Raw genomic sequence first — 13,929 nt, forward strand, 5'->3', positions numbered from 1 at the left:
TAAATCTAGTCAAGAAAAGAAAAGCTTACGAAAGGTTCAAAAAACTAGCTAATGATAGAGATCTAGAAGATTATAAGGCTACTGGAAAGGAGCTTAAGAAAGAAATTAAGAGAGCCAGAAGGGGCCATGAAAAGGCCTTGGCGGGCAGAATTAAGGAAAACCTCAAGGCATTCTACAAGTATGTGAAGAATTGCAAGACTTGTGGAATATTGGGCATAAGGGGAGACACCTTTACAGAATACATAAACTGTTGGATTGATGGGAAAATGGGATAAAACAAGAAGGAAAGGCATTATATTGACTTGACTTAGAATTGGGCATACAATGCTCAACTATTCCTTATACCTGATTGGAAAACATCACTCTGGATGTAGGTGTTGTCATCATTATGAAACAGTTAAACATACTTTTACAATGTGAAGCGTATAAGGTTGAAAGAAAGCAAATGTAGGCTGCACTACTAGCTTTGGGGGTTGATAGTTTTCATTTAAAAACTTTACTAAGTTATGGGAATGACTTTAATTTAGTTCATAATATTGTCTTTCTTTATTTACAATCTATAGGGCTTTTGGGGTAGTTTAGTTTTCATTTGATAAAGAACTAGTTTCATTTCCCAACTCTCTACACCACACTCCAGTCTAGCTGGTGGCAGTAATGCTCCTTTAAGTTGGATTGCCAACCGCCATTAAAAGTCAGAAGAAGGTCCAAGTGCTGGTGAGTCAGAATCCTGGCAAAAACACTATGAAGACAAAAGAACACTCCAAGCAACTCCGTGAAAAGATTATTGAAAACAAGTTGGGAGATGGATATAAGGAAGTTTCCAAGTCACTGAATATCCCTTGGAGTACAGCTAAGTCAGTCATCAAGAAAAGGAGAGAATCTGGCACAGCTGTAAATCTGCTTCGGTGCTGAGATGGAGAGACTGCACATACAGCAACTGTTGTCTGGGTGCTTCACCAGTCACAGCTTTATGGGAGAGTGGAAAAGAGAAAGCCACTGTTGAAAAAACTCACATGAAATCTCAGCTAGAGTTTGCCAGAAGGCATGTGGGAGACTCTGATGTCAGCTGGAAGAAGGTTCTATCATCTGATGAAACCAAAATTAAGCTTTTTGGCCATCAGATTATGTTTGGTGTAAACCAAACACTGCACATTAAAAGCACACCATCCCTACCATGAAGCATGGTGGTAGCTGCATCACGCTGTGGGGATGCTTCACTGCAGCAGGCCCTGGAAGGCTTGTGAAGGTAGAGGGTAAAATGAATGCAGCAAAATACAGGGAAATCCTGGAGGAAAACCTGATGCAGTCTGCAAGAGAACTGTGACTTGGGAGAAGATTTATTTTCCAGCAAGACAATGACCCCAAGCATAAAGTCAAAGCTACATAGGAATGGCTTAAAAACAAAATTAATGTCCTGGAGTGGCCGATTTAGGGTCCAGACCTCAATGCAATTGAGGATTTGTGGCTTTGAAAAGAGCTGTTCACTGACGATCCCCATGCAATCTGACAGAGATTGAGCAGTTTTGTAAAGAAGAATGGGGAAGAATTGCTGTGCCCAGAAGTGCAAAGCTGATAGAGACCCATCCACACAGACTCAAGGCTGCAATTGCTACCAAAGGTGCATCTACTAAATACTGACTTGAAGGGGTGAGTAATTATACAATCAATCTGTGTTTAATAATTGTAATAAATTTAGCCAATTTGTAGAAATTTGTTTTCACTTTGATCAGTGTCAAAAAAAGGCTAATTTAATTCAATGTTATAAAACAATAAAACATGAAAACTTCCAGGAAGGAGTGAATCTTTTTATAGTCACTGTATACACATTACTGTAATTTACAGTTTATTATTATGTATTGCAATATACTGCTTCCACAAAACAACTAATGTGATGATGTGTGCCAGTGACATTAAACCTGGTTCTGACTGGAGGAAAGTATAGGGGGGTGTCAGAGGTGGGGTTTTACACAGAGTGTGGTGGGTGTGTGGAACACACTGTCAGAGACGGTGGTAGAGGCAGATACATTCGGGACATATATGAGACAGATAGGCACATGGATGATGGAGAAATGGAGGGGGGAAGGATTAAAATGATCTTGCAGAGGGTTAAAAGCACTGTGTGTCTAAGGGCCTGTATAGTTCTATGTTCTTTGTTCTATGTTCTGTATTGTGCTGCCTGTGACCTTTGGAATGGTCGCCGTGTCCCCAGGAGACAGGCTGAGGATGAAAGAGTGCAGGGACCCGTACTAGCCACTATGCTCTGCCGGTACGCTCCGTGCTCCCCACACAGAAAGAGGCACAGAACTCAGGGAGGAGTGACAGTGGTTTGTTCTCAGAAATCAGGCGCTTGTTTACTTGACACACACCCATTGGCATTTGTTTTCTGGAATCTGGTGCTTTGAGGACAACTTGTGAAAGAGTCCAAGTACTGGGGACAGTTTGTTCTGGCTCTGAGCCATGTTTGCATTGGCTGAGGGGTATATATACGGCCCCAGCCCTGCTCTCTCCGTGCAGGCTGTACCTCTGAACCAACATGAAGTCCCTGCTCGGAGACCTGTGCCTCTGCTTGGTTGTGGCTCTCTTGCTCTTCTTGCCTGGGTGAGTACTGGTTAAAGAAGGATTCCTCCCTGCATTCCCACCCGTCACAGACCGGGCCACGGGTAGCCGTGCTGAGTAAACATCTGAGTGGGGATGGCACAGGGACACAAGGGTAGAGCCACTGCCTCACCACACCTTCTCCCCGTGACCATGTGGGTTTCCCCAGGGAGCTCCCATTTCACAGTACAGACCCTTGGGCCCACAACGTCATACAGACCTCTCAACCTAATTCAAGATCAACTTCACCCTTCCCTCCCACATAATCCTCCATTTTTCAATCATCCGTGTGCCTATCTAAGAGTCTCTTCAATGTCCCAAATGTATCTGCCTCTCCCACCACCCCTGGCAGCGTGTTCCACACCTCTCCCACCACCCCTGGCAGCGTGTTCCACACATCTACCACCACCCCTGGCAGCGTGTTCCACACCTCTGCCACCACCCCTGGCAGCGTGTTCCACACACCCACCACCCTCTGTGTAAAAAAAGCCTACCTCTGACGTCCCCCTATACTTGCCTCCAATTACCTTATTCCACCCTGGAAAAAGTCTCTGACTGTCTGTTCTATCTATGCCTCTTATCAGCTTGTACACCTTGATCAAGTAACCTCTCATTGTCCTTCACTCTAATGAGAAAAGCCCAAACTTGTTCAACATTTCCTGATAAGAGATGCTCTCTAATCCAGACAGCATCCTGGTAAATCTCCTCTGAACCCCTCTAAATCTTCCAAATCCTTCCTGCACTGAGGCGATCAGAACTGAACACAATATTCCAAGTCAGTGAGTTCCTTCACACATCCCAACAATGCACAGGGTTGGGGGGTTAATTGCCTCCAGTGTGTGGGTGAGGGGTTGAATTGGTGGGAATGTGTGGAGAATGAAATGGGATCAGTGTAAATGGGTGCCGTCCTGTCAGTAGGTTTAGAGTTAATTTATTTGTTATGGAGATGATAACTGGACCATCCAGGGGCACCATGGTAATGCAATGATTAGCACAACACTATCACAGCTCGAGGAGTCGGAGTTTAATCTTGGCATAATAATTGGATTGTTGTGATGGGAGATTTTAGCTTTCCTAATATTGATTGGCATCTCCTGAGTGCAAGGGGTTTAGATGGGGTGGAGTTTGTTAGGTGTGTTCAGGAAGGTTTCCTGAGACAATATGTAGATAAGCCAACTAGAGGAGAGGCTGTACTTGATCTGGTATTGGGAAATGAACCTGGTCAGGTGTCGGATCTCTCAGTGGGAGAGTGTTTTGAAGGTAGTGACCATAACTCTATCTCTTTCACCATAGCGCTGGAGAGGGATAGGAGCAGACAATTTAAGAAAACATTTAGGGGGAAATATGATGCTATAAGGCAGGAACTTGGGAACATAAATTGGGAGCAGATTTTCTCAAGGAAATGCACGTCAGAAAAGTGGTAAATGTTCAGGGAACATTTGCATGGAGTTCTGCACAGGTATGTTTCATTGAGACAGGGAAAGAATGGTAGGGTTAAAGAACATGGTGCACAAAGGATGTAGTTTAGAAGAAAAGAAAAGCTTAAAAGTTTCAAGGAACAAGGCACTGTTAGAGCTCTAGAAAATTACTAGGGTGCCAGGAAGGAGCTTAAGAATGAAATTAGGAGAGCCAGAAGGGGCCATGAGAAGGCCTTGGTGAGCAGAATTAAGGAAAACCCCAAGGCATTCTCCAAGTACATGAAGAGCAAGAGGATGAGCTATGTGAGAATAGGACAATCAGGTGCGACAGTGGGCCAGTGTGTATGGAGTCGGAGGAAGTAGCGGAAGTACTCAATGAATACTTTGCTTCAGTATTCACCACTGGAAAGGACCTTGGCAATTGTGGGGATGACTTACAGCGGACTTATAGACATTAAGAAAGAGGATATGCTGGACCTTTTAAAATGCATCTAAAAAAAATTAAATATAGAAAACGTAAAGCACAATACAAGCCCTGCAGCCCACACCTTAGAGATTACCTAGGGTTACCCATAGCCCTCTATTTTTCTAAGCTCCAGGTATCTATCCAGGAGTGTCTTGAAAGACCCTCTCGTATCTGCCTCTACCACCGTTGCTGGCAGCCCATTCCACGCACTCACCACTCTCTATGTCCAAAAACTTACTCTTGACATTCCTCTGTACCTACTTCCAAGCACCTTAAAACTGTCCTTTCATGTTAGCCATTTCAGCCCTGAGAAAAAGCCTCTGACTATCCACATGATCAATGTCTCTCATCATCTTATACACCTCTATCAGGTCACCTCTCATTCTCAGCCACTCCAAGTAGAAAAGGCAGAGTTCACTCAACCTATTCTCATAAGACATGCTCCCCAATCCAGGTAACATCCTTGTAAATCTCCTCTGCACCCTTTCTATGGTTTCCACATCTTTCCTGCAGTGAGGTGACCAGAACTGAGCACAGTACTCCAAGTGGGGTCTGACCAGGGTCCTATATAGCTGCAACATTACCTCTCGGCTCGTAAACTCAATCCCACATTTGATGAAGGCCAATACGCTGTATGCTTTCTTAACCACAGACTCAACCTGCACAACAGCTTTGAGTGTCCAATGGACTCCAAGATCCCTCTGATCCTCCACACTGCCAAGAGTCTTACCATTAATACTATATTCTGTCATCATATTTGACCTACCAAAATGAACCACCTCACACTTATCTGGGTTGAACTCCATCTGCCACTTCTCAGTCCAGTTTTGCATCCTATCAATGTCCTGCTGTAACCTCTGACAGCCCTCCACATGATCCACAACACCCCGAACCTTTATGTCATCAGCAAATTCACTAACCCATTCCTCCACTTCCTCATCCAGGTCATTTATAAAAATCACAGAGTAGGGGTCCCAGAACAGATCCCTGAGACACACCACTGGTCACCAACCTCCATGCAGATTATGACCCGTCTACAACCACTCTTTAGCTTCTGTGGGCAAGTCAGTTCTGGATCCAAAAAGCAATGTCCCCTTGGATCCCATGCCTCCTTACTTGCTCAATAAGCCTTGAATGGGTTACCTTATCAAATGCCTTACTGAAATCCATATACACTACATCTACTGCTCTTTCTTCATCAATGTGTTTAGTCACATCCTCAAAAAGTTCAATCAGGCTCATAAGGCACCGACCTGCCCTTGACAAAGCCATGCTGACTATTCCTAATCATATTATACCTCTCCAAATGTTCATAAATCCTGCCTCTCAGGATCTTCTCCATCAACTTCCCTGAAGCGTAGGAGAATGAGGGGTTATTTGATAGAGGTGTATAAAATTATGATGGGTATAGATAGAGTGAATGCAAGCAGGCTTTTTCCACTGAGGCTAGGGGAGAAAAAAAAACAGAGGTCATTGGTTAAGGGTGAAGGGGGAAAAATTTAAAGGGAACATGGGGGGGCTTCTTCACACAGAGAGTGGTGGGAACGTGGAATGAAATGCCAGATGAAGTGGTGAATGTGGGCTCACTTTTGACATTTAAGAAAAACTTGAACAGGTATATGAATGAGAGGGGTTTGGAGGGATATGGCCCAGGTGCAGGTCAGTGGGACTAGGCAGAAAAATGGTTCGGCACAGCCAAGAAGGGCCAAAAGGCCTGTTTCTGTGCTGTAATGTTCTATGGTTCTAATTTACCAATCACGGAAGTAAGACTCACTTGTCTATAATTTCCTGGGCTATCTCTACTCCCTTTCTTGAATAAGGGAACAACATCCGCAACCCTCCAATCCTCCAGAACCTCTCCCGTCCCCATTGGTGATTCAAAGATCTTCGCCAGAGGCTCAGCAATCTCCTGCCTCGCCTCCCACAGTAGTCTGGGGTACATCTCGTCCAGTCCCACTAACTTATCCAACTTGATGCTTTCCAAAAGCTCCAGCACATCCTCTTTCTTAATATCAATATGCTCAAGTTTTTCAGTCTGCTGTCAGTCATCCCTAGAATCCCAGTAGAGTTATTGACCCCTTCCTGTTCCTAACTGCCACCCACAGAGACTCCGTAGACAATCCCTTCATGACTTCCTCCTTTTCTGCAGCCGTGACACTATCTCTGATCAGCAGTGCCACGCCCCCACCTCTTTTGCCTCCCTCCCTGTCCTTTCTGAAACATCTAAAACCCATCACTTGAAGTAGCCATTCCTGCCCCTGCACCATCCAAGTCTCTGTAATGGCCACAGTATCAAAGCTCCAAGTATTGATCCACACTCTAACCTCATCCACTTTGTTCACAATACTCCTTGCATTAAAATAGACACATCTCAAACCATTGGTCTGAGCGTGTCCCTTCTCTATCATCTGCCTATCCTCCCTCTCGCACTGAATCCAAGCTTTCTCCATCTGTGAACCCACTGCCTCTTCCTCCATCTCTTCAGTTCGGTTCCCACCCCCCAGCAAGTCTAGTTTAAACTCTCTCCAATAGCCTTAGCAAACCTCCCTGCCAGGATATTGGTTCTCCTAGGATTCAAGTGCAACCCGTCCTTTTTGTACAGGTCACACCTGCCCCAGAGAAGGTCCCAATGATCCAGAAATCTGAATCCCTGCCCCCTGCTCCAATCCCTCAGCCATGCATTTATCCTCCACCTCGTTCTATTCCTATTCTCACAGTCGCGTGGCACAGGAAGTAAACCTGAGATTACTAACTTTGAGGTCCTGCTTCTTAACTTCCTTCCTAACTCCCTGTAGTCTGTTTTCAGGACTTCCTCCCTTTTCCCACCTATGTCATTGGTACCTATATGTACCACAACCTCTAGCTGTTCACCTTCCCAGTTCGGGATATCGTGGACGCGATCAGAAACATCCTGGACCCTGGCACCTGGGAGGCAAACTACCATCCATGTTCTTTTCCTGTGCTCACAGGATCACCTGTCTGAGCCCCTAACTATAGAGTCCCTATTACTGCTGCCTTCTTCCCTTCCCTACCCTTCTGAGCCACAGGGCCAGACTTTGTGCCAGAGGTACGACCACTGTTGCTTCCCCCAGGTAGGCTGTTCCCCCTCAACAGTACTCAACCAGGAGTACTTATTGTTAAGGGTGACAGCCACAGGGGTTCTCTCTAGTATCTGACTCTTGCCCTTCCCTCTCCTGACTGTTACCCACTTATCTGTCCCCCGAGGCCCCGGAGTGACCACTTGCCTATAGCTCCTCTCTATCACCTCCTCACTCTCCCTGCCCAGATGAAGGCCATCGAACTGCATCTCCAGTTCCCTAACCTGGTCACTAAGGAGCTGCAGCTCGATGCACCTGGCGCAGATGTAGCCATCAGGGAGGCTGGGAGTCTCCCGGACATCCCACATCTGACATTCAGTACAGAACACCGGCCTCACAGACATACTTCCTGTTTCTATTCTTCACAGGTAGCTTCCCTCGCCTCGACCCATTATCGCCAAAGCCCTCCTACTCTGACTCCCTCTACTCTCTCACCCGCTCCTTCGATAACCATTCGATCAAACTGCAGAAGAAAAAGCTGTCTCATTTTAAACTCCTCATGATGGTCTAACTCGCTGATGTCCACGCATTAAGTTAGATAAGTCACTGGAACCAGATGAGATATACCGCAGGCTACTATGTGAAGCAAAGGAGGAGACGGATGAGCCTCTTGCGATAATCTTTATATCATCAATAGGGATAGGAGAGGTACCAGAGGATTGGAGGGTTGCAAATGTTGTTCCCTTGTTCAAAAAAGGGAGAAGAGGTAACCCAGGAAATTATAGTCTGACTTCAGTGGTGGGAAGTTGTTGGAGAAAATCCTGAGAGGCAGGATTTATGAACATTTGGAGAGAGATAATCTGACTTGGGATAGTCAGCATGGTTTTGTCAAGGGCAGGTCGTGCCTTATGAGCCTGATTGAATTCTTTGAGGATGTAACAAATAACATTGATGAAGGTAGAGCAGTGGATGTAGTGTATATGGATTTCAGCAAGGCATTTGATAAGGTTCCCCATGCAAGGCTTATTGAGAAAGTAAGGAGGCAAGGGATCCAAGAAGACCTTGTTTTGTGGATCCAGAATAGACTTACCACAGAAGGCAAAGGGTGGTTGTAGATGGTTTGTAGTCTATATGGAGGTCGGTGACCAGTGGTGTTCTGCAGGGATCTGTTCTGGGACCCCCTCCTCTTTGTGATTTTTATAAATGACCTGGATGAAGAAGGAGAAGGGTGGGTTAGTATGTTCGCTGAAGATACAAAGGTTGGGGGTGTTGTGGATAGTGTGGAGGGTTGTCAGAGGTTACAGCGAGACATTGATAGGATGCAGAACTGGGCTGAGAAGTGGCAGATTGACTTCAACCCAGATTAAGTGTGAAGTGGTTCATTTTGGTAGGTCAAATTTGAAGACAGAATATAATTTAAATCGTAAGACTCTTGGCTGTGTGGAGGATCTGAGAGATCTTGGGGTCTATGCCCATAGGACACTCAAAGCTGCTGCACAGGTTAACAGTTTTGTTTAGAAGGCATATGGTGTGATGGCCTTTATCAACCATGGGATTCCATCAAGAGCAGTGAAGTAATGTTACAACTATATAAGACTTTGGTCAGACTCCACTTGTTCAGTTCCGGTCACCTTGCTACAGGAAGGATATGAATACTATAGAGAGAGTGCAGAGATTTACAAGGATGTTGCCTGGATTGGAGGGTGTATCTTATGAGATTAGGTTGAGTGAACTTTGCCTTTTTTCCTTGGAGGATGAGAGGTGACCTGATAGAGGTGTATAAGATGATGAGAGGCATTGATCGTGTGGATAGCCAGAGGCTTTTTCCCAGGGTTGAAATGGTTATTGTGAGAGGACATAATCATAAGGTGCTTGGTAGTAGGTACAAGGGGATGTCAGAGGTATATTTCTCACCACTGCCAGTGACAGCGGTGGAAGCGGATACAATGAGGTCTTTTAAGAGATCTTAGATAGGTACATGGAGCTTACAAAAATAGCTGGCTATGCGCTAGGGAAATTCTAGACAGTTTCTAGAGTAGATTACATGGTTGGCATAACATTGTGGGTTGAAGGGCCTGTAATGTGCTGTAAAATTATATGTTTTATGTTAAGAGAAATTTGGATAAGTACATGGATGGGAGAGGTATGGAGGGCTAAGGTCCTGGTACAGGGCAGATTAATATTTTAGCATAGACTAGATGGGCTAAAGGGCCAGTTTCTGTGATGTTGTGTTCTATAAGTCAATGACAGGGAAAGTGGGCCAAGGGATGACATAAGGCAATTTCACAGGGCAGCTTAGACAAAACAAATGTCAGATCCATGGGGAGTGTTGTAGAACAGAGAGTCCTAGAGATGGTTCCCTGAACGTGGGATCAATTCCAGATCTCCAGAGCTGGGAGGGGACAGTATGACCTGCTGGGAAAGGTGAAGGGGGGTGATTTTGGATGTACATGGAAGTGAGGGAGACTGGTGGAGAAATTTGTTGATGGAAATCTGCTTCATTCCAGGAGCAAGGCAAGTCATCAGCAGACATTTCGGGTGCCTAGGAGCTCAGGTAATGTTTATTCTATTATTGTTCCCTCCCCTCTTCACCCCTCCCCATCTCCAACTCCCCCACACTCACATGCCATTTTATTCCCAATGCCTTGTTCCTCTACCCCATCTTGCCCCTGCACCGTCCCTCCCCACCACTCAAATTCTCTCCTCTTCCCCTTCCCCTGTCCCTCGCCCCCCACTTCCTGCTCTTCCTCCCTCCTCTGCCATCCACTCCCCCGCCGTCCGCTCCCCCATCATCCACTCCCCCGTCATCCACTCCCTCCCTGCCATCCACTCCCCCCGCTGTCCACTACCTCCGTCATCCACTCCCCCCACCGTCCACTCCCACCCCCATCATCCACTCCCCCCACTGTCCACTACCTCCGCCATCCACTCCCCCCACCGTCCACTCTCTCTGCCGTCCACTCCCTCCATCACTATCCACTCCCCCCGCTGTCCACTACCTCCGCCATCCACTCCCCCCACCATCCACTCCCCCCGCTGTCCACTACCTCCGCCATCCACTCCCCCCACCATCCACTCCCCCCGCCGTCCACTACCTCCACCATCCACTCCCCCCACAGTCCACTCCCTCCGCCGTCCACTCCCTCCATCACCATCCACTCCCCCCACCGTCCACTCCCCCACTCATTTCCATGGCTGACAAGGGAAATTAGGGATAGTATCAAGTCCAAAGAAGAAACATATAAATTAGCAAAAAAAAGCAGCACACCTGAGGACTGGGAGAAATTCAGAGACCAGCAGAGGAGGACAAAGGGCTTAATTAGGAAAGGGAAAAAAGATTATGAGAGAAAGCTGGCACGGAACATAAAAACTGACTGTAAAAGCTTTTATCGATATGTGAAAAGAAAAAGATTGGTCAAGACAAATGTAGGTCCCTTACAGTCAGAAACAGGTGAATTGATCATAGGGAACAAGGACATGGCAGACCAATTGAATAACAACTTTGGTTCTGTCTTCACTAAGGAGGACATCAATAATCTTCCAGAAATAGTAGGGGACCGAGGGTCTAGTGAGATGGAGGAACTGAGGGAAATACATGTTAGTAGGGAAGTGGTGTTAGGTAAATTGAAGGGATTAAAGGCAGAAAAATCCCCAGGGCCAGATGGTCTGCTTCCCAGAATGCTTAAGGAAGTAGCCCAAGAAATAGTGGATGCATTAGTGATAATTTTTCAAAACTCCTTAGATTCTAGATTAGTTCCTGAGGATTGGAGGGTGGCTAATGTAACCCCACTTTTTAAAAAAGGAGGGAGAGAAAAACTGGGGAATTATAGACCGGTAAGTCTGACATCGGTGGTGGGGAAAATGCTAGAGTTGGTTATCAAAGATGTGATAACAGCACATTTGGAAAGAGGTGAAATCATCAGACAAAGTAGGCATGGATTTGTGAAAGGAAGATCATGTCTGACGAATCTTATAGAATTTTTTGAAGATGTAACTAGCAGAGTGGATAGGGGAGAGCCAGTGGATGTGGTATATTTAGATTTTCAAAAGGCTCTTGACAAGGTCCGACACAGGAGATTAGTGTGCAAACTTAAAGCGCACGGTATTGGGGGTATGGTATTGATGTTGATAGAGAATTGGTTGGCAGACAGGAAGCAAAGAGTGGGAGTAAATGGGACCTTTTCAGAATGGCAGGCAGTGACTAGTGGGGTACTGCAAGGCTCAGTGCTGGGACCCCAGTTGTTTACAATATATATTAATGATTTAGACGAGGGAATTAAATGCAGCATCTCCAAGTTTGCGGATGACACGAAGCTGGGCGGCGGTGTTAGCTGTGAGGAGGATGCTAAGAGGATGCAGGGTGGCTTGGATAGGTTAGGTGAGTGGGCAAATTCATGGCAGATGCAATTTAATGTGGATAAGTGTGAGGTTATCCACTTTGGTGGCAAGAACAGGAAAACATTATTATCTGAATGGTGGCCGATTAGGAAAAGGGGAGGTGCACCGAGACCTGGGTGTCATTGTACACCAGTCATTGAAGGTGGGCATGCAGGTACAGTAGGCGGTGAAAAAGGCAAATGGTATGTTGGCATTCATAGCAAAAGGATTTGAGTACAGGAGCAGGGAGGTTCTACTGCTGTTGTACAAGGCCTTAGTGAGATCGCTCCTAGAGTATTGTGTGCAGTTTTGGTCCCCTAATTTGAGGAAAGACATTCTTGCCATAGAAGGAGTACAAAGAAGGTTCACCAGATTGATTCCTGGGATGGCAGGACTTTCATATGAAGAAAGACTGGATCGACTAGGCTTATACTCACTGGAATTTAGAAGATTGTGGGGGGATCTTATTGAAACGTATAAAATTCTAAAGGGATTGGACAGGCTAGATGCAGTAAGATTGTTTCCGAAGTTGAGGAAGTCCAGAACGAGGGGTCACAGTTTAAGAATAAAGGGGAAGCCTTTTAGGACCGAGAAGAGGAAAAACTTCTTCACACAGAGAGTGGTGAATCTGTGGAATTCTCTGCCACAGGAAACAATTGAGGCCAGTTCATTGGCTATACTTAAGAGGAAGTTAGATATGGCCCTTGTGGCTAAAGGGATCAGGGGGTATGGAGAGAAAGCAGGTACAGGGTTCTGAGTTAGATGATCAGCCATGATCATACTGAATGACGGTGCAGGCTCGAAGGGCCGAATGGCCTACTCCTGCACCTATTTTCTATGTTTCTATATTTTCCTTCCTTTACCTACACCCCATCTCTGCTCCTGACTTGTTCATCCCCTCTCCTCCTCGATATCCTGCCCTTCCCAGCTATTCCCTTCCCACTGTTGTCTCCTTCCCTGCCCAAACTCCTCCACTCTCTCTCCCCCACCCCTCTCTCTCTCATTCTGTCCCTCCCTCTACCCTCTCACTCACCCTCTCCTCTTACTCCTCCTCTCCCTCTCCTTCTCCCTCCTCTCCCCCTTCTCCTTCCCGCCTCTGTCTCCCCCACCCCCTCCCTCTCTCCATACCTTTCTCCCTCCCTCTTTCACTCTCTTCCCCTCTCTGCATCAAGGACATCTTCAAAACGCAATGTCTCAAAAAGGAAGCATCCATCACCCAGATCATGCCCGGCTTTCAAGATGTCTGAATGACCGTGGCCGTTAGACCCCACTGTAGATAATACCGTAAGACAGAGGAGCCATTCAGCTCATCGTGTCTGCTCTGCCATTCCTTCACGGTTGATTCATTTTCCCTCCCAACCTCATTCTCTTGCCTTCTCCCTGTAACCTCTGATGCCTTGATGAATCAAGGAACTATCAAGCTGCACTTTAAATGTACCCAATGACGTCCTGCACAACCGTTTTTCACAATGGATTCCAAAGATTCACCACACTCTGGCTAAAGAAATTCCTCCTCATCTCAGTTCTAATGGATGTCCTTCAATTCTGAGGCTGTGCTCTCTGGTCCTAGATTGCTCCGCCCCATAGAGACATCTTATCCATATCCACTCTATCTAGGCCTTTCAATATTTGATAGGTTTCAATGAGATCTCCCCTTATTCTTCTAAACTCCAGTGAGTGCAGGCCCAGAACCATCAAACGCTCCTCATATGTTAAACCTTTCATTCCAAGGATCATTCTTGCATCTCCTCTGGACCCTCTCCAAAGCCAGCACATCTTTTAGACCATAAGACATAGGAGCAGAATTAGGACATTTGGCCCATCGAGTCTGCTCCACCATTCCATCATGGCTGATTTCATTTTCTCCTCCTCAATCCCACTCCCCAGCCTTCTCCCCATAACCTTTGATGCTGTGGCCAATCTAGAACCTATCAAGCTCTGACTTAAATATACCCAACGACCTGGCCTCCACAGTTGGACATGGTAATAATTCTACAAATTCACCACCCTTTGGCTAAAGAAATTTCTCCACATT

The 13,929-nt window shown here is 46.1% G+C and overlaps 1 protein-coding gene across 1 annotated transcript in view; it reads left to right on the plus strand.

The window, feature by feature from the left end:
• Positions 1-2,484: 2,484 nt before the first annotated feature.
• LOC140727130 (hemopexin-like) overlaps positions 2,485-13,929 on the plus strand; it is a 39,472-nt gene continuing 28,027 nt past the window's right edge. The window contains exons 1-2 of the mRNA XM_073044425.1: positions 2,485-2,598; positions 10,025-10,071. Of these exons, the coding sequence (XP_072900526.1) occupies positions 2,534-2,598; positions 10,025-10,071 (112 nt within the window). The 5' untranslated portion in view covers positions 2,485-2,533. The remainder of the gene's footprint in view (positions 2,599-10,024; positions 10,072-13,929) is intronic.

Source organism: Hemitrygon akajei, chromosome 4 (assembly GCF_048418815.1).
Source record: "Hemitrygon akajei chromosome 4, sHemAka1.3, whole genome shotgun sequence".
Classification (NCBI taxonomy): domain Eukaryota; kingdom Metazoa; phylum Chordata; class Chondrichthyes; order Myliobatiformes; family Dasyatidae; genus Hemitrygon; species Hemitrygon akajei.